Source organism: Ranitomeya variabilis, chromosome 5, assembly GCF_051348905.1.
Source record: "Ranitomeya variabilis isolate aRanVar5 chromosome 5, aRanVar5.hap1, whole genome shotgun sequence".
NCBI lineage: Eukaryota > Metazoa > Chordata > Amphibia > Anura > Dendrobatidae > Ranitomeya > Ranitomeya variabilis.
In genome coordinates, this window is record NC_135236.1 from 517,125,579 (window position 1) to 517,151,977 (window position 26,399).

The 26,399-nt window shown below is 48.2% G+C and overlaps 1 protein-coding gene across 1 annotated transcript in view; it reads left to right on the forward strand.

Moving 5' to 3' along the window:
• The first annotated feature begins 4,999 nt into the window (after positions 1-4,999).
• The window catches only part of STK10 (serine/threonine kinase 10), a 134,166-nt gene continuing 112,766 nt past the window's right edge, over positions 5,000-26,399 (forward strand). The window contains exon 1 of the mRNA XM_077265783.1: positions 5,000-5,297. Coding sequence (XP_077121898.1) covers positions 5,145-5,297 — 153 coding nt within the window. The 5' untranslated portion in view covers positions 5,000-5,144. The remainder of the gene's footprint in view (positions 5,298-26,399) is intronic.

Below are 26,399 nucleotides of genomic sequence, written 5' to 3' on the forward strand. Positions count from 1 at the left end.
CACCTGCCTCTCGGTGCCCGGTACTATCACACCCCATACACCTGCCTCTCTGTGCCCGGAACTATGAGTGACCCCATACACCTGCCTCTCGGTGCCTGGTACTATCAGTGACCCCATACACCTGCCTATCTGTTCCCGGTACTATCAGTGACCCCACACACCTGCCTCTCTGTGCCCGGTACTAGTATCAGTGACCCCATACACCTGCCTCTCGGTGCCCGGTACTAGTATCAGTGACCCCATACACCTGCCTCTCGGTGCCCGGAACTATCAGTGAGCCCATACACCTGCCTCTATGTTCCCGGTACTATCAGTGACCCCATACACCTGCCTCTCGGTGCCCGGTACTATCAGTGACCCCATACACCTGCCTCTATGTTCCCGGTGCTATCAGTGACCCCACACACCTGCCTCTCGGTGCCCGGTACTATCAGTGACCCCACACACCTGCCTCTCGGTGCCCGGTACTATCAGTGACCCCACACACCTGCCTCTCTGTTCCCGGTACTATCAGTGACCCCACACACCTGCCTCTCGGTGCCCGGTACTATCAGTGACCCCACACACCTGCCTCTCTGTTCCCGGTACTATCAGTGACCCCACACACCTGCCTCTCGGTGCCCGGTACTATCAGTGACCCCATACACCTGCCTCTATGTTCCCGGTGCTATCAGTGACCCCACACACCTGCCTCTCGGTGCCCGGTACTATCAGTGACCCCACACACCTGCCTCTATGTTCCCGGTGCTATCAGTGACCCCACACACCTGCCTCTCGGTGCCCGGTACTATCAGTGACCCCACACACCTGCCTCTCTGTTCCCGGTACTATCAGTGACCCCACACACCTGCCTCTCGGTGCCCGGTACTATCAGTGACCCCACACACCTGCCTCTCGGTGCCCGGTACTATCAGTGACCCCACACACCTGCCTCTCGGTGCCCGGTACTATCAGTGACCCCACACACCTGCCTCTCTGTGCCCGGTACTAGTATCAGTGACCCCATACACCTGCCTCTCTGTGCCCGGTACTATCAGTAACCCCATACACCTGCCTCTCGGTGCCCGGTACTATCACACCCCATACACCTGCCTCTCTGTGCCCGGAACTATGAGTGACCCCATACACCTGCCTCTCGGTGCCTGGTACTACCAGTGACCCCATACACCTGCCTATCTGTTCCCGGTACTATCAGTGACCCCACACACCTGCCTCTCTGTGCCCGGTACTAGTATCAGTGACCCCATACACCTGCCTCTCGGTGCCCGGTACTAGTATCAGTGACCCCATACACCTGCCTCTCGGTGCCCGGAACTATCAGTGAGCCCATACACCTGCCTCTATGTTCCCGGTACTATCAGTGACCCCATACACCTGCCTCTCGGTGCCCGGTACTATCAGTGACCCCATACACCTGCCTCTATGTTCCCGGTGCTATCAGTGACCCCACACACCTGCCTCTCGGTGCCCGGTACTATCAGTGACCCCACACACCTGCCTCTCGGTGCCCGGTACTATCAGTGACCCCACACACCTGCCTCTCTGTTCCCGGTACTATCAGTGACCCCACACACCTGCCTCTCGGTGCCCGGTACTATCAGTGACCCCATACACCTGCCTCTATGTTCCCGGTGCTATCAGTGACCCCACACACCTGCCTCTCGGTGCCCGGTACTATCAGTGACCCCACACACCTGCCTCTATGTTCCCGGTGCTATCAGTGACCCCACACACCTGCCTCTCGGTGCCCGGTACTATCAGTGACCCCACACACCTGCCTCTCGGTGCCCGGTACTATCAGTGACCCCACACACCTGCCTCTCTGTTCCCGGTGCTATCAGTGACCCCACACACCTGCCTCTCAGTGCCCGGTACTATCAGTGACCCCACACACCTGCCTCTCTGTTCCCGGTACTATCAGTGACCCCATACACCTGCCTCTCTGTTCCCGGTACTAGTATCAGTGACCCCACACACCTGCCTCTCTGTTCCCGGTACTAGTATCAGTGACACCACACACCTGCCTCTATGTTCCCGGTACTAGTATCAGTGACCCCACACACCTGCCTCTCTGTTCCCGGTACTAGTATCAGTGACCCCACACACCTGCCTCTCTGTTCCCGGTACTAGTATCAGTGACCCCACACACCTGCCTCTATGTTCCCGGTACTAGTATCAGTGACCCCACACACCTGCCTCTCTGTTCCCGGTGGTATTAGTGACCTCATACACATGCCTCTCTGTGCCCGGAACTATGAGTGACCCCATACACCTGCCTCTCGGTGTCCGGTACTATCAGTGACCTCATACACCTGCCTCTCTGTTCCCGGTACGATCAGTGACCCCACACACCTGCCTCTCTGTTCCCGGTACTATCAGTGACCCCACACACCTGCCTCTCTGTGCCCGGTACTATCAGTAACCCCATACACCTGCCTCTCGGTGCCCGGTACTATCACACCCCATACACCTGCCTCTCTGTGCCCGGAACTATGAGTGACCCCATACACCTGCCTCTCGGTGCCTGGTACTATCAGTGACCCCATACACCTGCCTATCTGTTCCCGGTACTATCAGTGACCCCACACACCTGCCTCTCTGTGCCCGGTACTAGTATCAGTGACCCCATACACCTGCCTCTCGGTGCCCGGTACTAGTATCAGTGACCCCATACACCTGCCTCTCGGTGCCCGGAACTATCAGTGAGCCCATACACCTGCCTCTATGTTCCCGGTACTATCAGTGACCCCATACACCTGCCTCTCGGTGCCCGGTACTATCAGTGACCCCATACACCTGCCTCTATGTTCCCGGTGCTATCAGTGACCCCACACACCTGCCTCTCGGTGCCCGGTACTATCAGTGACCCCACACACCTGCCTCTCGGTGCCCGGTACTATCAGTGACCCCACACACCTGCCTCTCTGTTCCCGGTACTATCAGTGACCCCACACACCTGCCTCTATGTTCCCGGTGCTATCAGTGACCCCACACACCTGCCTCTCGGTGCCCGGTACTATCAGTGACCCCACACACCTGCCTCTCGGTGCCCGGTACTATCAGTGACCCCACACACCTGCCTCTCGGTGCCCGGTACTATCAGTGACCCCACACACCTGCCTCTCGGTGCCCGGTACTATCAGTGACCCCACACACCTGCCTCTCGGTGCCCGGTACTATCAGTGACCCCATACACCTGCCTCTCTGTTCCCGGTACTATCAGTGACCCCATACACCTGCCTCTCTGTTCCCGGTACTAGTATCAGTGACCCCACACACCTGCCTCTCTGTTCCCGGTACTAGTATCAGTGACACCACACACCTGCCTCTATGTTCCCGGTACTAGTATCAGTGACCCCACACACCTGCCTCTCTGTTCCCGGTACTAGTATCAGTGACCCCACACACCTGCCTCTCGGTGCCCGGTACTATCAGTGACCCCACACACCTGCCTCTATGTTCCCGGTGCTATCAGTGACCCCACACACCTGCCTCTCGGTGCCCGGTACTATCAGTGACCCCACACACCTGCCTCTCGGTGCCCGGTACTATCAGTGACCCCACACACCTGCCTCTCTGTTCCCGGTGCTATCAGTGACCCCACACACCTGCCTCTCGGTGCCCGGTACTATCAGTGACCCCACACACCTGCCTCTCTGTTCCCGGTGCTATCAGTGACCCCACACACCTGCCTCTCGGTGCCCGGTACTATCAGTGACCCCATACACCTGCCTCTCTGTTCCCGGTACTATCAGTGACCCCACACACCTGCCTCTCTGTTCCCGGTACTATCAGTGACCCCACACACCTGCCTCTCTGTTCCCGGTACTATCAGTGACCCCACACACCTGCCTCTCTGTTCCCGGTACTATCAGTGACCCCATACACCTGCCTCTCTGTTCCCGGTACTATCAGTGACCCCACACACCTGCCTCTCTGTTCCCGGTACTATCAGTGACCCCACACACCTGCCTCTCGGTGCCCGGTACTATCAGTGACCCCATACACCTGCCTCTATGTTCCCGATGCTATCAGTGACCCCACACACCTGCCTCTCGGTGCCCGGTACTATCAGTGACCCCACACACCTGCCTCTATGTTCCCGGTGCTATCAGTGACCCCACACACCTGCCTCTCGGTGCCCGGTACTATCAGTGACCCCACACACCTGCCTCTCGGTGCCCGGTACTATCAGTGACCCCACACACCTGCCTCTCTGTTCCCGGTGCTATCAGTGACCCCACACACCTGCCTCTCGGTGCCCGGTACTATCAGTGACCCCACACACCTGCCTCTCTGTTCCCGGTGCTATCAGTGACCCCACACACCTGCCTCTCGGTGCCCGGTACTATCAGTGACCCCACACACCTGCCTCTCGGTGCCCGGTACTATCAGTGACCCCACACACCTGCCTCTCGGTGCCCGGTACTATCAGTGACCCCATACACCTGCCTCTCTGTTCCCGGTACTATCAGTGACCCCACACACCTGCCTCTCTGTTCCCGGTACTATCAGTGACCCCACACACCTGCCTCTCTGTTCCCGGTACTATCAGTGACCCCACACACCTGCCTCTCTGTTCCCGGTACTATCAGTGACCCCATACACCTGCCTCTCTGTTCCCGGTACTATCAGTGACCCCACACACCTGCCTCTCTGTTCCCGGTACTAGTATCAGTGACCCCACACACCTGCCTCTCTGTTCCCGGTACTAGTATCAGTGACCCCACACACCTGCCTCTATGTTCCCGGTACTAGTATCAGTGACCCCACACACCTGCCTCTCTGTTCCCGGTGCTATCAGTGACCCCACACACCTGCCTCTCGGTGCCAGGTACCATCACACCCCGTGCCCCTGCACTGTATAGCTGGCGCTGCGCCCTCCCCATCCTCTGACATCCAGAAATAAACCTTGCCCGGCGAGTTGTCTTTATAGCGTCTATACAGCAGACACGCCCACCTCCCGTTGATTTCCAGCTTGTGGTTCTATGCTCCGCCCACGGGCGGGACAGAGGGCGGAGCTATCGGCTGCACTTGACTCTCTCCGCGCTGGAGCTGTAGTGCGCTGCAGTGTGGCGGCGGCCGGAGCTCACACCGGGACTGTGTGACCGGCACCTCCCGGGAATCTGCGCTGCTCTGCGGCCATGGCTTTCGCTAACTTCCGACGTATTCTGCGCTTTACCACCGATAAGCGGAGGCTGCGGGAGTATGAGCACGTCCGGAGAGACCTGGACCCGAACACGGTGTGGGACATAGTCGGCGAGCTGGGGGATGGAGCCTTCGGGAAAGTGTACAAGGTGAGCGGGGCTGGGGCCAGCTGTGCGCACAGGTGGGGGATGGTGGGGGATGGGGCGGCGCTGTCCTGTGATCCGGCAGGTAATGTTCTGGAATAGCGGACAGTGGGGCGGAAGGTGCCGATACTTTGTAGATTCACGTCTTGCTTTTGTGGAACTACACATTATATACAGCTCTGGATTATTGGATGCCGGATAAAGGGAATCTTACCATGATTTAAAGGGATTTCCCATCTGTGCCACTTACGGCATCTGCACCTGTGTGGCTACCTGTTCCCAAAGTGATGGGGTGACTGCGTTCTGTGTCCCAGATGGGAGTACCCCACTGCTGTCCCCTATAAGCCAGAAGTGGCTGTGTGTGTGTGTGTGTGTGGGGGACCCCTGCGTGGCTGTGTGTGTGTGTGTGGGGGACCCCCGCGCGGCTGTGTGTGTGTGGGGGGGACCCCCGCGCGGCTGTGTGTGTGTGTGTGGGGGGGGGGGGACCCCCGCGCGGCTGTGTGTGTGTGGGGGGGGGACCCCCGCGCGGCTGTGTGTGTGTGGGGGGGGGGCCCCCGCGCGGCTGTGTGTGTGGGGGGGGTACCCCCGCGCGGCTGTGTGTGTGTGGGGGGGGGGGACCCCCGCGCGGCTGTGTGTGGGGGGGGGGGGACCCCCGCGCGGCTGTGTGTGTGTGGGGGGACCCCCGCGCGGCTGTGTGTGGGGGACCCCTGTAATGTTAGCGGGGCAGTCATGGCCGCTGTCATTTCCACATTCCTATGGTTTGGCTCATTGTGGTCACTCACATGGTACAGTGCAGGGATGTGGCGGGTAACAGTTCATGTTATGGGTAATATACCGTGACTGGTGCACTACAAGTCTCAGCTAACACTGCACTACTTCTAACAGTAGGGCATATAACACTACGGGCTATTATCAGGCTGAGGCTGAGGGACACTGGTCACTTTGTGGTGCTGGTCTCACATTCTTCTGCTGGGGCACAATTATCTCCATACTGAACGATTGCCCGGAAATATTCTGGGTTTAGTTCCCTTGTAAGTTGCTCTGGGAAGCTGTAATCTTGGAGGGGGCAGGCGATCGATCCCCTCCTGCCCGCGCAGCTATGGCACGGACTTCACTCCAAATAAGAAATATTCTAGAGCAATTTCTTCCCATATTTCGAGCCTCTGTGCAGAGATTACACACACTATTTCTGGTGTATCATTGTAGGACTGTATGACATCCCTCCCGCATAGTAGAACTTCCACCACCTGGATATTAACCTGTTGAAGGGAATAGGGCCATCTGCAGTTCCCTGCACAACCACTGGCGGGCGCTCTGCTGTGCAGGGGCTCCTTAGTATGGGCAGTAATGGTGTTATTGCACCTTTAGGGCTTCCCGGCGTCCTTGGCTGCGTGGCATGAAGATCATGGTGTTGCATTGTGAGTGACCCAAACTCTACCACTATGCAACTGTTTAAAACATTTTGACAGTGTAGTCCCCATTGTTCAGTGCAACATTTAACTCTAAAATTGACATGTTGCAGTTAATTCGGACAAATGTATTTGTCCCCAGGCTTGCCTAACACTTGGTATTCTGAAGCCAGCTCTAAGGCCTCTACGCACATTATTGAATCTGTTGATAGATCGGTTCGGCCGATGGTCTGCTGTGTATGGTGGTTCCGGCCCACTGATGGTCGGGGGAGTTGTCGATCGTGCATGTCTGGTTTCGCACTGCTGATTGTAGTGTTCTCCATGACATAAGCCAACCACCATTGTGTGTGGCTTTCTCATAGAGAACACAGGAGGAATCTGCTGAGCAAGCACGCCCGTGTATGGGAGAGTCGCCTGAGATGTCATCCAAACGTTTGGCCGAAGCTTCGTTTCACCGACCGCCGTCTAATATGAATAACAACCCTTAGGCCAGTACTACATGTCCAACAGTCATGGTGCAAGTACAGACCCGATTGCCGAATTCACAATGGGCACCTTCCCTTGAGATCAACACCTTCATAGGCGTGTATATATAAGGCATGAATGTTGGATGTGCCAAGCTTTTGGTGTTTCGGGGCAAAAGAGACCTGCAGAGTCTGACCATTGTGGTCATTGACTGTCGGATGTGTGAATTTGACCTCCTGGGGTCCTCATTGATCTTAGCTATAGGCCAACACACAGAGTGGGAAGATCCCTTAACAATGCCCATGGAATGCAGGCCTTTTCTTGTTACAGTATAGTATTGAGTTCTGCCAAGTTGTACCCTCTGTGCCGAAAAGTGGAGGAGTGCTTTAGTAATTTCGTCACTATTCTTTTATCCAACACAAGTATCAGAAAAGTGTCTCTAAACCTGATCACCATTGTTTCCAATGTGACAACACCAGGAAAGTGTCATAATTCCGTTACTCTATATAACCAATGTGTAATATAAAGTGTGAGCGTAATTCTTGCTCTGGTTAATGGCTCCAGTACATCCCTTTCAGTCTTTCTTTCTGACAGGCCCTGATCTAGAATGATTTCTAAGCTACTGTCGGATATCAGTCAATTGTCTGCCCGAATAGCAGAATGCAGCCTTCTTCACCTCTCCTCCCATGTATTGTTTGGTTAGCTAGAATAGAAAAATAAGATTCATGTCATATTTGGATCTCTGGAATACTAGTTGACTAAATGTAACTCTCGCTATTCTATGAGAAATACCATCTCTTACATAAGAATAATGAATCCTGGAGTAATTCAGCGGTTACTCTTGTCAAATCCACATTCCCTGATCCACATCTCATCTGTACATGGGGAACCCAATCTTCTGGAGCTAAGGGCACCATAGACTTAGACTAACATTGGCCGATATTGACGGTTTCGGACAACTTTCTGTTGTGCCTCCTGACTTTCCCACGACGGCTGATGGGGACAGGGTGATCCATCATGTGTGATTCTGGACTAAGCCGCTACCAGAGACAGTGGCTCTCATGGAGAACACTAGAGCTTGGCTAGTTTAGCTCTCCACTCCTCCTGTGTAAGGGCAGTTAGCGGTTGGCCATATGATAGCTGTCGGGGAATGATCGACACAGCTGAACTTGGCCTAAATCTTCACAGCAATCAAATGACAAAACTCTTATTTCTTGTTTGATCACTTATTTTATGTGTTCGGATAACATGATGGGAAGCTTCCAACGAACTATCATTTAATAGGAAATGTGATGCCGACAATTATGTAAAGTGTTTGACATGAGGGGAGAATGAATGTTTGTCCAAATACCACAAACAAACAAACTTTTTCAATCCTCATTTTTGTTATATGTGACACAGTTAACATTTTTGTTCTGTAAACTCAGCAAATATGTCTGGTATGTCCACATCCTAATATCATTGTCGTCAGGAAGTTCTCAGGGCTCCTGTCTAGTGGCCACAGATTACTGATGCGTCCAATGGACCAGGTCCTGCAAATCAGGTTTCACCACCAACATCCTGGGCAGTCGGTAATAATGTGAACTAATCAAATATCAACTTATTGATAGGGCACACTGTTAACGCAGTTAAATAATAAAACAGAATTGCTCCTTTTTTCTCATCGCTTCAAAAAATTAATGAACACTAAAATGGTACTATTAAAATCATAAGCTTATCTCGTATAAAAGAAGCCCTCACCCAGATCCATCTTTGGGAAAAAGTAAAGATATGGCTATAAAGTCATTTGTGAAGCCTGCCAGCTTTTCCTCACATAACACATTAGTGTAATACCAGATGGTTATGTAATACATGTTGCCACCTACCCTACACCCATCCATGAAAGGTGCATCCTCCATGTAGACTTATCGTGTAGAGGGTATTTCCCATAAGATAAGTCCAGCCGCGCAGATCCGGATCCTCCTGAGAATAAGAAATGGCATTATCAAATATAATCTTGGTTGTAATGATGGAAACTGAACCCCTCCACACTCATTGATTCCACGTTTGTGTTCCTTCATTGGAACCTAAAATGAAATGAAAGCTATGCCTGATTTGTCGCCCAACAGACACCAGTGGTACCCAAGGAACCCTATTGCTTTACATTTAGTTTCTACCGGCGTTTCCAATGTTGTGATAGAGCCAGTATGTCCATGTGACAGAATCTGCAATAAAGGTCTCATATACCTTTGTCACCACAGTCATATTTGGGTCAAACTGTAGGCAGTGTTTACACATTGCGTTCCCAGTGTGGTCTTTTTTTCTATTCGCCACGACAGCACCCACTGAGAGAGGGGATCCGCCCCTAGGAACAGGAAACCTACAGAGAGATAAAAGGGGCGGCCCCCCCTCGCTCCTCAGTTGGTTTCCTGTTCCTAGAAGGAAGCCCACAGAGAAGATCTCTGTAGACACTGTACAGCGGTGTCTGAGAAGAGGAAAAACTCGCCTGGATGCCGCCTGTGCGTCTCTGCTGAGCGGCAGGGGCTCCAGAGCGAGTAGAAGCAGAGTCGGGGATTCCTGTTGGTTCCCTCCTCGTCTGCACCGGCCAAATAGTGGGGCCTGGAAAGCTCCAACGATCTCCCTGCTGGGACATCGTTGTGGAAGGAAGACCATGGCGGTATGGTTACCTGAGATCCCGGTCTGGAAGGTGTGGCGCGGAACAGCGGTGGCTCCCCCCGGTCCCTCAGGTACGATGCGTGGGGTTGTAATGCCGGAAAAATGCGGCAGACGCCGGCGCATGCGCAGTGCGTCCGGAATCCCGGATGTAGTATGGCCGACCCCCGGAGGTCGGCATTGCATTTCCGGGGGAACCGCCATATTGGATTCCTCCTGGCGGTGTTCGCAGGTGTCCTGGTGCAGGTAATTAAAAAAAAAAAAAAAAATGGGTTGCAGCTGCGGGGGCTGAGATTGATAGCCCACACTATAAAAGTCTGATAGGAAGGGAAAAACAGTGTGCATTATGTCGTCCCACGAGGAAGTCAGTGAGCACCCTGTAGAAGAGCCACAAAAGCAAAGTGGTAATGCTGCAAAAAAGAATAGTGGACACTCCAGGAAGAGTGATTCCACTGAAAAATCAGGAAGGAGATCATCCCGTTCCACATCCCAGACCGGACGATCCACCCAACAATCGGCAAAAAGCAAGGAGAAGACCAAGCACAAGCAGTGTGCTATATGTATTGAGCCCCTGCCTGACTCTTATCCAAAAACGTTATGTCAGGCATGCATAGATAACACCCTGCGGCAGGAGGAGTCCGTTAAAATGGACGAAATACGGCTCATGATTCGGGAGGAACTCCAATCGTTGAGTGGTGGTCCCTCAGGCAGTGTTGAGAAGAGAAGTAGGAGAAAATCCTCACCCAATGCTGACACGTCGGCGGAAAGTGGGGAAATTGATTCAGACGTCTCCCACTTGTCTGGTTCCTCAGATGAGGAGGAATTTGTCTGTTTCCCGACTGAGGGAGTAAATAGTCTAGTCAAATCAGTGAGGAAAACGATGGGGGTGTCGGAGGTTAAAGAACCCCAAACGGCCCAGGAGGTTATGTTCGCAGGTCTATTTCAGCGAAAGGGCCACGTATTCCCAGTAAACCAGACTATAAAAGATCTCATTAAAAAAGAGTGGAGCAAGGGGCAGAAAGGGTTTACACCAGTATCCTGTAAGAGACGTTACCCCTTTGAGGACGAAGATTTAAACACCTGGACTAAAGTTCCAAAGGTCGATGCGGCTGTCGCATCCACTTCCCGCCGTTCTTCCCTACCAGTGGAAGATTCAGGCTCCTTATCTGATCCCATGGATAGGAAATCGGATGCACTTTTGAAAAAATCGTGGGAGGCCTGTGTCACTGCATTTAGGCCGGCAATCTCCACCACATGTACCAGTAGATCTATGCTGGTTTGGTTAGACCAGCTGGACCAGAATATCAAGAATGGTATATCTAGAGAGAAATTGAGGGCATCCATCCCCTTAATTAAGAGCGCTGCGGCATTTATATCCGATGCCTCCGTGGATTCTCTCCGCCTGGCGGCCAGGACAGCCAGCCTCGCAAATACTGCCCGCCGAGCCTTATGGTTAAAGAACTGGAAGGGGGATGCCCAGTCCAGATCCAAGTTGTGTGCCATACCCTGTCAGGGTGAGTACCTCTTTGGAACTATTCTGGATGAGATACTCACTAAGGCGGGTGAGCGTAAAAAAGGTTTTCCTAATCCCTTTGTTCCTGCTTACAGAAGGGCATTTAGGAGGCCAGCATTTGGCAGAAAGGGAAGCTTTAAAGAGCAATGGAGGAACAAAGACTTCAGGCAGAAAGGCAATTTGTTTAACAAACGTCCCTTCAAACCAGCTGAAAAATCCCGAGAACCCTATTCCACCAGTGGGCGGTAGACTACTGGGATTTATCAATCAGTGGAGAGAAATAACTATCAACCCATGGGCCATAAAATTAATATCCTCAGGCCTTACTCTAGACTTCATCCGAAAACCTCCGGATTCCTTTCGGCTCACCTCCCTAAAGTCCAAACTACAACAAGAAGCATTGGAAGTAGAAGTCAAGTCCCTTCTTGCAAAACGGGTCTTAATAGAGGTTCCGTCATCTCAAACCGGGCAGGGGTTCTACTCCCCCTTGTTTCTGATTACAAAACCTGACGGATCCTATAGAACTATTTTTAATTTGAGAAATCTAAATATGTTCATAAAACCCACAACATTTAAGATGGAATCCATTCGATCAGCCATTAAAAATTTGTTCCCTAACTGTTACATGGTAGTACTTGATCTCAAAGATGCTTATTATCATCTTCCCATACACCAGTCGCACCAGCAGTTTCTTCGGGTAGCAGTAGTTATAGACGGTCAAGTTCGTCATTTTCAATATAGAGCAATGCCCTTTGGTCTGTCTATGGCTCCTAGAGCCTTTACTAAGTTGCTTTTGGAAGTAATGTCCTTCCTACGGTTAAAAGACACATTGGTCATCCCATATCTGGACGACCTACTAATTGTGGGGAAAAATTTCTTACAGTGTGAGCAAAGGTTGGAGGAGGTGGTATCCTCTTTACAAAGGCTGGGTTGGATTATTAACTGGGAAAAATCCAGACTCCAACCCGTCACTTGTCAGAAATTTTTAGGTCTCCTCCTGGATTCAGTAGACCAAAAATGTTGGTTGCCTGATGATAAAAAGTATTCGATAATTAGTAAAGTAGATTTAGCTATCAAAAAGCGTAATATGTCACTGAGAAATGCCATGTCATTGTTAGGTTCACTATCATCATGTATCCCTGCGGTTAAATGGGCTCAATTCCATACCAGGCAGCTGCAAAAATTGGTATTGCAGGAAGACACAAAAGATAGGGTACATTTAGATCGAACAATTTTCTTAACGGCAGAGGTAGTACACTCCCTTACATGGTGGTTAGATTGGGGAAATCTATCAGAGGGGGTACCATGGGTCATCACCCCTTCTGCCGTAGTAACCACGGATGCTAGTCCGGAGGGCTGGGGAGCACATTTTGGTGATCAGGTGGTTCAGGGCCTTTGGTCCAGGTCAGAGTTAGCTAATTCTTCTAATGTAAAAGAATTAAGAGCCATATATTATTCCCTACTCCACTTTCTTCCCCAGCTACGAGGCTCTCACACAAGGGTCCTCTCAGACAACACCTCGGCAGTAGCCTATTTAAATCGTCAAGGAGGTACACGATCAGAAAATCTTATGAGGGTCTCTTCGGACATCATGACGTTAGCCGAAAGTCATCTGTTGTCCTTGTCAGCGGTGCACATCAGAGGTATAGACAACATCCGTGCCGATTTCCTCAGTCGCCATACCCTTCATCAAGGGGAATGGATGCTCAGCAGAGAGATTTTCCGGCAGATAACAGACCGATGGGGCATGCCACAAATAGACCTATTCGCAACAAGGTCCAACCGTCAGGTCAAAACATTTGCTTCCCTTTGCAGACTGGACAACCCCGACATATTCGATGCCCTTCAGGTACCATGGACATTCGACCTGGCCTACGCATTCCCTCCATGGAATCTATTACCTATAGTAATAAGAAAAATAAGGGAGGAGGGGGCAAGAGTTCTGTTGGTGGCCCCATTCTGGCCCAAAAGGCCATGGTTCTCCTGGCTCAGGGCAATGTCGACTACAGACCCTTGGATCCTGCCTCAGACCAAGGACCTGTTGTCTCAGGGACCGTTTCTCCATCCTCGGGTAAAAGGCATGAATCTGACGGTATGGAATTTGAAAGGCACTTACTAACTCTAAGGGGTTTTTCCAGTGGGCTTATAGATACTCTTATGAAGAGTAGAAAGCCTTCCACTACCCAAATCTATGTCAGAGTTTGGAAAAAATTCCTTAAATTTCATACTGCACAACTTTCCGCTGAAGTTCCTATATTTGCAATATTGGAGTTCTTGCAAAAAGGACTTGAATTAGGACTGTCGGTAAATACTCTAAGAGTCCAGGTTTCAGCTCTAGGAGCCCTCTTTAGTTATGATGTGGCGGGAGATAGATGGGTTTCTCGTTTTATATCAGCATGTGAACGATCAAAACCTATTCATATACCACAGGTGCCTCAGTGGGATCTATCTCTGGTCCTAGATGCCTTGACACAAAGCCCGTTTGAGCCGCTACATGAGGCCTCATTAAAGAACATCTCGCTAAAAACAATACTGTTAGTAGCGTTAGTATCCGCTAGAAGGGTGAGTGATCTCCATGCCTTGTCTATTGACCCTCCTTATCTATCCGTGACATCTGATAGAATAATTTTAAAGACGGACCCTTGTTATCTCCCTAAGGTAGCCACTAGTTTTCACAGATCCCAGGAGATCCTGTTACCTACCTTCTATGAAGACCACTCGACTCCAGAAGAAGCCAGGCTTCATACCCTAGATGTTAAGAGAACTATTCTAGCCTACTAAGGGCCCCTTCACACTGGTCGATTCTGCTACGATTACGACGCATTTGCGTCATATTCGACATCGCAGTACGAGCTCGTAGCCAGCGGTCACACTCTACGATGTTAACGCTTTTTCTGACGTAGTTGCGATGTGAACGTCACGCGTCGCAATCGTACGCTACCCTTCACACCGCCATAGTCCTACGACTCCGAGCGTGACGTATTACCAGCATGGGCGTGCTAAAACGTCACGCCCAATCAGGAGACAGGTATGCGGAAGCCCAACCCACGTAGTCGCATTACGAGCTCGTATGACCGCCGTCACATACTACGATTTCGACCGCCACAGCGAGACATTTACGACGAAAGAAAGTTCTGCTCTTTCTTTCACATCGTACGATGCTGGGCTGCGTCGCAAATCGTAACGCCATGTCACACTTTGCAACCTCGGAACGAGGACGGATAAACGTCACAAATCGAACGCTCGTTCAGACTTTGATTGCACAGTGTGAAGGGGCCCTTAGAGAGGACTAGGGACTGGAGGAAGAGTAGGGCTCTCTTTGTCTCTTTCCAGGGAAAAACCAAGGGTTCCAGAGTTACAAAGAACACGCTATCACGCTGGATTAGAGATGCCATTATCCTGGCGTATAAAGCTGGAGGAAGAGATCCTCCAATGCATGTGGGAGCACACTCCACAAGAGCCGTGTCGACCTCCTGGGCAGAAAGGGCGAACGTGCCGATAGATCTTATATGTAAGGCTGCAACTTGGTCTTCACCAAACACCTTCTATAGACATTATAGATTAGATCTGTCTGCTGCTTCTGACCTAACCTTTGGGGTTTCGGTTCTTGATTCAGTTAACCCACCCAGTATATAGTCTCTGAAAATCTCTCAGTGGGTGCTGTCGTGGCGAATAGAAAATATCGGATTACGTACCGGTAATGCTCTTTTATAGAGCCCACGACAGCACCCATTCGATTCCCTCCCTTTTCTTTATTTAGTTGCACGTGGTGTCTTGATAGGGAGATGTATATAATAGAATAATATGGTATGAGGTTGTAAATATGTATATATGCCTAAACCTGATAAGACTAAAAAACCTGGCGGCGGTTCCTCCTTTTTCTCTGTAAAACAACTGAGGAGCGAGGGGGGGCCGCCCCTTTTATCTCTCTGTAGGTTTCCTGTTCCTAGGGGCGGATCCCCTCTCTCAGTGGGTGCTGTCGTGGGCTCTATAAAAGAGCATTACCGGTACGTAATCCGATATTTTTTTTTTTTCAATAATTTTTCAAAAACGCTATAACCACGTGGAAATATATTTTACCATAATTTAAAAAAAAAACGCTGTAAAATAAGCGTTGGGAGTGCATTGCGGAACAGGTCCTCCGCGTTTTTACCAGTGTTCTTGCAGTGCTGTGATGATGGCAGCTAGTTGCTGGCTACAGTGTGGGGAAACTTACTGTAGATTCCTGCTCTCCAGTTTCAAAGGGCCCTTAGACAATGAAGGAAGTCATGATGTGGCTATAGGCAACTACTACACCTTCTTGCAATATTGGATTATTCCCCTTTAAATATATTTCTTGAAAGTGCAAGTTGCTCCCAGGGTATTAATTAGAAACTCTGCATAGATGAACTGCTCAGTCTTTGGTAGTCTTCCCAGGAGGTCCTAGTGTACAGTGTTTGTGTGTATGTATAATATGTGTAAAATATATATAAACAGTACAGGCCAAAAGTTTGGACACCCTCTCATTTAAATATTTTTCTGTATTTTCATGACTATGAAAATTGTACATTCACACTGAAGGTATCACAACTATGAATTAACACATGTGGAATTATATACTTAACAAAAAAGTGTGAAACAACTGAAAATGTCTTATATTCTAGGTTCTTCAAAGTAGCCACCTTTTGCTTTGACTGCTTTGCACACTCTTGGCATTCTCTTGATGAGTTTCAAGAGGTAGTCACCAGGAATGGTCTTCCAACAATCTTGAAGGAGTTCCCAGAGATGCTTAGCACTTGTTGGCCCTTCTGCCTTCACTCTGCGGTCCAGCTCACCCCAAACCATCTCAATTGGGTTCAGGTCTGGTGACTGTGGAGGCCTGGTCATCTTCTTGGTCAAATAGCCCTTACACTGCCTGGAGGTGTGTTTGGGGTCATTGTCCTGTTGAAAAATAAATGATGGTCCAACTAAACGCAAACCGGATGGAATAGCATGCCGCTGCAAGATGCTGTGGTAGCCATGCTGGTTCAATATGCCTTCAATTTTGAATAAATCCCCAACAGTGTCACCAGAAAAGCATCCCCATACCATCACACCTCCTCCATGTTTCACGGTGGGAACCAGGCATGTAGAGTCCATCCGTTCACCTTTTCTGCGTCGCACAAAGACACGGTGGTTGGAACCAAAGATCTCAAATTTGGACTTCTCAGACCAAAGCACAGATTTCCACTGGTCTGATGTCCATTCCTTGTGTTCTTTTAGCCCAAACAAGTCTCTCCTGCTTGTTGCCTGTCCTTGGCAGTGGTTTCCTAGCAGTTATTTTACCATGAAGGCCTGCTGCACAAAGTCTCCTCTTAACAGTTGTTGTAGAGATGTGTCTGCTGCTAGAACTGTGTGGCATTGACCTGGTCTCTAATCTGAGCTGCTGTTAACCTGCGATTTCTGAGGCTGGTGACTCGGATAAACATCCTCAGAAGCAGAGGTGACTCTTGGTCTTCCTTTCCTGGGGCGGTCCTCATGTCAGCCAGTTTCTTTGTAGCGCTTGATGGTTTTTGCAACTGCACCTGGGGACACGTTCAAAGTTTGCCCAATTTTTCAGACTGACTGACATACATTTCTTAAAGTAATGATGGCCACTCATTTTTCTTCACTTAGCTTCTTTTTTTCTTGCCATAATACAAATTCTAACAGTCTATTCAGTAGGACTATCAGCTGTGTATCCAGACTTCTGCACAACACAACTGATGGTCCCAACCCCATTTATAAGGCAAGAAATCCCACATAATAATTCCACATGTGTTAATTCATAGTTTTGATGCCTTCAGTGTGAATGTACAATTTTCAAAGTCATGAAAATACAGAAAAATCTTTAAATGAGAAGGTGTCCAAAATGAATATCCCATGGAGGTCTGGATTTGGAATGATGCTCAAAAAAAAAGTGGAAAATCAAATTACAGGCTGATCCAACTTTGGTGGAAATGCCTCATGACAAGGAAAAGATGCTCAGTATTGTGTGTGGCCTCCACATGCCTGTATGACCTCCCTACTGTACAACGCATGGGCATGCTTGTGATGAGGCGGCGGATGGTCTCCTGAGGGATCTCCTACATGGACTAAAGCATCCGCCAACTCCTGGACAGTCTGTGGTGCAACATGACGTTGGTGGATGGAGCGAGACATGATGTCCCACATGTGCTCAATCGGATTCAGGTCTGGAGAACGGGCGGGCCAGTCCATAGCTTCAATGCCTTCATCTTGCAGTAACTGCTGACACACTCCAGCCACATGAGGTCTGGCATTGTCCTGCATTTGGAGGAACCCAGGGCCAACCACACCAGCATGTGGTCTCACAAGGGGTCTGAGGATCTCATCTCTGTACCTAATGGCAGTCAGGCTACCTTTGGCGAGCACATGGAGGGCTGTGCGCCCCTCCAAAGAAATGCCTCCCTTCACCATTACTGACCCACTGCCAATGTGGTCATGCTGCAGGCAGCAGATCGCTCTCCACGGCGTCTCCAGACTCTCACGTCTGTCACATGTGCTTAGTGTGAACCTGCTTTCATCTGTGAAGAGCACAGGGCGCAAGTGGCGAATTTGCCAATCCTGGTGTTCTGTGGCAAATGCCAAGCGTCCTGCACGGTGTGGGGCTGTGAGCACAGCCACTATCTGTGGATGTCGGGCACTCAGACCATCCTCATGGAGTCGGTTTCTAACCGTTTGTGCAGACACATACACATTTGTGGCCTGGTGGAGGTCATTTTGCAGGGCTCTGGCAGTGCTCCTCCTGTTCCTCCTTGCACAAAGGCAAAGGTAGCGGTCCTGCTGCTGAGTTGTTGCCCTCCTACGGCCCCCTCCATGTCTCCTGGTGTACAGGCCTGTCTCCTGTAGCGCCTCTGGACACTACGCTGACACACAGGAAACCTTCTTGCCACAGCTCGCATTGATGTGCCATCCTGGATGAGCTGCACTACCTGAGCCACTTGTGTGGGTTGTAGAGTCCGTCTCATGCTACCAGGAGTGTGAAAGCACAACCAACATTCAAAAGTGACCAAAACATCAGCCAGAAAGCATTGGTACTGAGATGTGGTCTGTGGTCCCCACCTGCAGAACCACTCCTTTATTGAGTGTGTCTTGATAATTGCCAATAATTTCCATCTGTTGTCTATTCCATTTGCACAACTGCATGTGAAATTGATTGTCAAACAGTGTTGCTTCCTAAGTGGACAGTTTGATTTCACAGAAGTTTGATTTACTTGGAGTTATATTCTGTTGTTTAAGTGTTCCCTTTATTTTTTTGAGCAGTGTATATTCGGATGGCTTTAAGGATATCTTGCGTAGCAAATGATGACACTGTTTCATGTTACCTGTAACGCAATCTTTGTATGTATTGGCCTCGTTACCAAGGATTGCTTTCTTGTGTTGGATTGTCCGTGCTACAAAGAATTGTGATGACGGATTATTAGTGAACTCTTATTTCTCCCAGCATATACGGTAATGGTGAACTAGCCCAGAAAGTGTGTTCAGCCATGTTAGTCGGGTGTGGTGTAATACGGCAGTATCACAGATGTGGTACAATAATACGTGACATTTGTCCTTATCTTGTACATTTTCGGTATAGAATCGTAATGACAGTATATTTCATGGCTGATGTGTTTTACTCTGCATTTTCTTTGTTTGGTTGTTGCAACTGAAAGGTCTTGCACCAAGTTGACTCAGAGCTGCATCCTGTGCACACCCAAATGTAACTTCTTATCACGTGGCCGAGACCTTACTGTTTGTGATGATAAAGTGAAGTCCCAACTGACAGTCAACCTCCCCACCACCCAAGTCATCTCCCCCAGAGTTTCCAACTTTGTGATATTTTGTGTTAATCTTCCATTTACTTTGCTTTTCGCTACTAGGACTTTAAACAACACTTAAACCTCAGAGCAAAAAAAATGGTGTTTGTGTGCACAGCTCTGTTTGCTCCTTTAACTGTTTGTTTCCTTTCGGGTTAATGTATAAGCAGTTGAAATGTAGCTATTCATTCTTGGCATGTGGAAGGAGTGTTGTCCTCGTCTCTCGGTCATAGCCCTGCTCCTGGCGTGTTTCCATATATACCGGTCACTTAGCAGTGTTATCTGCTAATAACGTTATTTGCATGGACTTGATTAATGTCAGGAAGAATCTTCTGCTCTTTGTGGTATATGATCTTATTATATGTGAATAATGGAAGTCTAGGGGAGGCCTATGACTTTTACCGCCAACTCTAGGAGACCTAATTGGGTTGTTCCTGAGTTTACATTACTTATAAGAGGTTTAATATAGGACCTTATCATAATATAGGTCTGCAAATTGCAGTATTTTATACTGATGATACCAACACAGTATCCTTTTTTTTTTTTTTAGGGCTCTGTTCACATTACTAATAACAAAAATGCCCTAAAAAAGAGTAAAGAGAACCCAAAAGCCTGAGCTGTTGGACAGCCAGGAGACACAGAATCATAGAATGTTAAAGTTAGAAGGGACCTCCTGGGTCATCTGGTCCAACCCCCTGCTCAATGCAGGATTCACTAAACCATCTCAGACAGGTGTCTGTCCAGCCTCGGTTTGGAGACTTCCATTGAAGGAGAACTCACCACCTCTCGTGGCTGCCTGTTCCACTCATTGATCACCCTCTGTCAAAAAGTCTTGGGGTCTTGAACATATTATTCGAGCACGCCGAAGTCACTCGGTTAGCACATGGGCATGCTCGAATAACACCTGTTCCGAGCACGTTTGCTTATCACTAGGACAGAATGATTATAACTAAACTCGGCCCGAGAGAAGATGGCTCCCAGGACTAAAGAAATGAGAACAAGAAAATTTAAAATGTATACCTTTTTCTAGAATAATAAATAAACATGAAATCGGGTTAAAATTCAGGAAAAAGTTCCTTAAAAACTGGGGATGCGATAAGGTGCCAGATATATACCTTATGTAAACCATTGTGACCATAAGGGAATGAACAGGGAGGTATCGCTGCAATATGGCATCAGAGGATCTGTCATGATGACCACTGTAATAATGCATGAGCCATTCTAGAAGTCGTATCACACTAAGAATAGCAGATATCATAGTAATAAAACTATAAATGGTGTTACCTGGTGGTGTAATGAAGAGTGACTACTGGTTGAATGGAAGTGTCCCTCTACCTTGACGCGATGCATTTCGACCTTGCTTTATTTTTTTGGTAGGGGGAAGCTGGGCGAAAATTGCGTCAGACATCTTACCGCATACCCAGTCTTTTAGGGACCTTTTCTGAATCCGAACCCCCTTTTTATTGAATAATTATTTTCTTGTTTTCACTTCTTTAGTCCTTTTGGGACACCTTCTCTAGGTCTAGGCTTAATTCTGTTCACATCACATGTGTGTCGTTGGGTCAGGGGTATTGCCTGGCGGATAATTCTTTATAGAAGGGTCCGAAATCTGCCTCTGTAAATTGATATAGTGGTCCAAGTTAACCATAGAACCTCGTTGTGAAAGAAAAGTATACACACAAAGTTATTCTGCATAAAAATGCGCTGTCAGCTAGGCCTTTTTCTTTTTGTACGTTTTAAAAAGCATACGGACATAGAACAGCAAAATTAAATAATGTGGTGGGAGCAATCCCATTAGTTTTTCTATTTTCTTTAAAGGGGTAGTTTAACATGCGATGCCGTTCTATTCTTTAGTCATGTGATGGACTGCAGTGGTCAGGTGATTGGAATGGCGTGACATTGGAAGTGTCTCATGATGCAATGCTTTAGTCACCAGCCAATCGCAGGCCTTTATCACGGGTACATGAGCTTTCATCCCTTCTAGCTTGGCACCGACCGCCAGAGCGCTCTACTCTGGATCCAAACTGGGTGAGTTTCCCTGGTGTTTCTAAATGCCTTTACATGTCGGATGTCCCGAAAGGTGAAGGAGCTTGATCACACTAATTCCAATGCAGGAAAGCGGATCAGACCGAAGGGTGCCGTGCCGCTGGTTGATGCAGAACAGCAGTAACGTACCAAGGGAAAACGGAAGAGACGGCACATCCAAAGGTAAGTGAAAGTCAATCATTCTTTAATCTTGTATCCATTAAAACGACACACAAGGGATTTAAGACCGACGCGTTTCTGGCGACTCACTTGCCTTAATCATAGTGACTCGCCAGAAACGCGTCTGATTTAAATCCCTTGTGTGTCGTTTTGATGGATACAAGATTAAAGAATAGTTGACTTTTACTTACCTTTGGATGTCCTCTCTCTTCCGTCTGCTTTCACACATCAGTTTTTTTCCGTCAGGCTCAATCTGGCGAATTTTTAAATAAACTGATCTGTCGCAAATTGTGAAAAACTGATGCGACAGATCCATTTTTTTTTTTGCCGGATCAGACTAGATGATCCAGAGAGAGAGAGATGCACCAGAATGGAAAAGGCGGAGCATGCTCAATTTAAAAAAAAAAAAAAAAAAAAAACGAATCCGTCGCTGGATTCCATAATTATACGGAACCAGCGCCATAGGCTTTCATTATAGCAAGCACCATACACCGCCGGATCTGTTGCTGTTCGCTTTTTCGACGGATACAAAAAACGTTACTATGTCTTTTCTCCAGCCGCCGGAAAAGGAATTTTCGACAGATCCGGCGAAAAACAGATGAGACGTGAGACCATCCGTCGCTAATACAAATACAAGTCTATGAGAACTTTTGCCAGATCCGTTTTTTGGAAAATTCGCCAGATTGTGACTGATGGCAAAAAACTGATGTGTGAAAGTAGCCTTAGGTCGGCTGTCCCCATATTCTCCTTATTTATTAGCCCCTCTGCCTTTTGAAGAATGAATGATAGTAGTACTAATGTATTCCTATTACCATGTATTTATTTTTGAACGTGTTAACAGTAATTGCTTCAAACTCGCAGTGATCTCTTGAGAAGAGATCCCGCCTGCTGGGATCTCCCTGTGCGGATTGCTGTTTAGCTGCAGTAATGTTTCTAAGTGTAGAGTCACATTGTAATGTAATGAAACACAACTATAGCAAATATGCGTGTGTGCAACTGTTAGCACAGATGAAGTAATGGACAACCCCTTTAAATGGTATTTGCAATGAGTGAAGTTCCCAGTAAGTATCTATGGCATTTCTGCAACAGATAAGGCATACCGCGGATAAATAAGCCTCGGGAGAAGAGCTGAATGGCGCACTTAGGCCAGAAGAGAAATGGGACAGTCAGGAAGTATTATGGGGAAAGAAAACATTCACGGCAATAAAGACAACATGTTCTCTAGAACTTACGTATGTGCAATTGTTGAGTATTTGTAGCAGAGTTTTCTGCAACAAAAACCAAAGTGTTTGTATTAAAAACTGAGCATAAAATCTGAGCGTTTTTACGTGTTTTCCCCCCATTCATGGCATTAATAACTGTCAGAGGACATGTGTGGTGGAAAAGTGAAGTGCATTGACATGCCATGTGAGAAAGTGGTAATAATCAGACAGACCCTATGGAGAATTCTCCCCTTATCAGTGCTAACCCACTGCGGACACAGACAGAAAGGGGCCCCTGTGCAAGAACAATAAATGGGCCCTTTACAGTCCAATAGCTCGTCATAATGCACAATTCCACCTGATTTGTGGGATGAAATGGGCTCACTTACGTCCGGCGCCCCTGTGCAGCCGCTCAAGTTGCACCAATGATCCGTTCAACCGTGTTTACTTGTGCATGTTAAATAAGGAACCATAGCCGTCACACATCCCATAGTATCATAATCTAGCAATGACACTGATGCCGACTACATAAAAGCAGCTCCACCAGGATATTGTGGTAAGGGTTAACACGTGCTTCCTCCTAGATAAGAGGAAAACGGAGGGAGCGATCACTAATGCGCTGCTGAGTCGGAATATCCTTAAAGTCTACGCGTTTTGAGGCCACTCCGGACCTCTTCATCAGGACAAACCTGATGAACCTTTGTCCTGATGAAGAGGTCCGTCGTGGCCTCAAAACACGTAGACTTTAAGGATATTCCGTCTCAGCAGCGCATTAGTGATACCTCCCTCCGTTTTACTTTCACAGTCTTCTCACCGACCGGTATCTGCAGCAGCTGATGTATATGTATGCCATTAAGCAACACAGCAAAGTGAGTGCATCCCCCCTTTACCTGACACCCTGTGATATTGGATAAGACCCTATTGTGCTTTTCTTCCTAGCTCTTTTTCACATTTCTTCCTCCTAGATGACGGACATTGTGCTTGTGCCATCTCTCGCTTCAGTGATGGTTTTTTTTGTGTGCGCTGCGGTGTTGTCCCATACATTGTCTTACTGTTGCCTTTTACACTGACTTTGCGCTGTGTGAAGAACACCTGTCGTAATGAAAAAAAGACTTAGTTTTATAACAACAAAGGTGCATTGACCATTTTATTTGAAATCAAGTATTTTCTAGTAACTTGGGCCCCTTCTGCATTGGTCAAGAAGCCGGATTATCCATTTGCCATCCCAAAATAGGCTATTGTATGAAGCTGTTGGGTAGAGAGAATCGGGCCGATTATGCTAGTGACACGCCACGCAATCTCTGTTTGAACAGAGTGTCACATTAGGCCTCTTTCACACTTGCGTCGTTTGGCATCCGTCGTTTTGGGAAAAAAACGGATCCTGCAAATGTGCTCGCAGGATGCGTTTTTTTTCCCATAGACTTGTATTAGCAACGGATGGCCACACGTCGCGTCCGTCGTGCAATGGATCCGTCGTGTTTTGACGGACCGTCGGCACGAAAAAACGTTCAAGTGAACGTTTTTTGACCATCGCATCCGCCATTTTCTACCGCGCATGCGCGGCCAAAACTCCGCCCCCTCCTCCCCAGACTTCAGAATGGGCAGCGGATGCGTTCAAAAACTGCATCCGCTGCCCAAGACGTGCACAAATTTCACAACATGCGTCGGTACGTCGGCCCGATGCATAGCAACGGACCCGTACCGGCGCAAGTGTGAAAGAGGCCTTAGTGACAGGTGTGGAGAAATTTACTTCTCCATCTTCTCCATTGTTTTTGTTTTGAGTCAGTGGTAATCAGACTGCAATTGGATGACATCGCTGCACCCCAAGGGGGCATGATGCCGCCAACTGGCCTCTAAGTCCATCAGAGCCCAGTGTTGAAGTGTACCGCATGCATCGGAGAGATGGACCACATGGCTGTACACTAGCCTTTATCCCCTTTGGGTCACTCCTTTCCTGCCCTCTGGGCTGAACATAAATCCCCTCCCCTTGGCTCTGTCAGCTAAAAACTCCAAAACCTAAAATGAGTCATAATTGGGGATGATCGAATAGCTTCGGATAAGTGCTTATCCGAATAGCTATAGCTCTTCCAGAAAAGCTGCATCGGTAAACTGGATACCTAGAGCGCTCCGATAATCAGCTGTTCGGCGCCGCAGCTGTTTCACAGTCACAACACATGCATGGAGAGCCCACAAATCACTGTGAAACAGTCGTGACATGCAACTGCAACGCCGACCGGCTGATTATCGGAGTACTCTAGGTATCCAGGTTACTGAAGCAGCTATTCGGTAGGCACTTATCTGAAGCTATTCAATCATCCCTAGTCATAATTCTTTAATAGACAGGAGGCAGCTTTGGCGCCATCGGGACCGTGCTATGCGATAAGACCAAACAATTCTTTGCTATCTGGTTTCTATTGGCTGTTCTATGTATTTCCATACTCCTGGGTGCTAGAACAAGTCGATACCCAGCCGGGCGTTCTCCATGTTCTGGGGATCTCGGAAATATACATGAGATATAGCAAGAATGTATAGTATCTCTGTGACTCCTTATGGAATCATAGCTGACTCAAGAGAAGCAGTTTAGACCCCATGGTATCCACATGGCCAGCAAGCCTTTTGTCTTGCTCTGAGCTGACTGGAGGTGTGAGATCTGTCACTCATTTTTGAGTGACAGATCAGGCTTTGAGGCTTGCCTCCCTGCTGAGCTAGCTGTACACTGAAGGGGTCTTGTAATGCCACATAGGAAACACGATTAGGATGAAATTATACAGTATCTCCAATATTCGTCACACACACATCTTTGTTCTTGTGCAGAAGTTGGGACTTTCTGAAAAGTCTAATGCAATTTAACCAGGTCTTGCCATTGGGAACTTCTGCTTTTAAAACTATAGGAATCTTGTGTAACAGGTTGTTTCCTAGTTCACAGACGATTACAGCTTTGACGTTTTAGCTCTGCCATTAGTACCCCTTTATGTAGTACTGTACATCAGGGTCACTTAAAATAAACTGACTTTTCAACTGGTTGACAAAATAGATTTTCCATTTAAGTGGTTATCCAGCGTTACCAAATTGCAAAATAAATCAATATTTGCTCTCAAATTCTTCCTCCGTCACATTTAGCAATTTTTTTTGTGCTTTTGTTTTTCTGCGCCCTTGTAGTTAGCATTGTTCTGACTCTAAAGTCTACATTCCCAATAAGTCTTCAGCTGTTCGCTATCATTGCACACACTACACTCCCTGTTCAGGAGACCTATGGATTTATTTTTTTGGTTCATTCAGTCAGAACTTTCTCACTGTTATGTAGCGTCACTATGTCAACTGGCTTTTTGGTGTCTAAAGCCATGTTCGCATAAATTCTGTGTTTTGTTTTCTACCTTTGGCTTGTCTTTAGCTACTGTCTACAATTACCGTATATATTTTTTAAATATTTTAAATAGTTTTATAGGAACAAAAATGTGACTCTTTTCACCTCTGGAATACAAGAATATAGAGAGACACTACTATATACAATGTATCTCTATTCCCCTGTATACACTTCTTCTGGGGTCACTGCCTGCAATACAGCTCAATATTACCAAATTTTGCTATGTTTATCATTTTGGTCTATGGCTCATAGCTAGAGATGCTGTCTGCGAACTTTAAGATTGCGAGTTTGAGTCTCAGAGAGACCAGATCACAAGAGAAGGGAATACGGTAGTTTATGTCAAATGAGAGAGGGTTGGCCATGCAGAGAGAGCATGTTTGCAATATGAGAATTGGGCAGGAAACACACAGGCCCCTATTCCTCCAAACCGCCACTTTCACGGCAGTCTAGATGATGGACATGCTGGAGTCTGAGGCGCCTG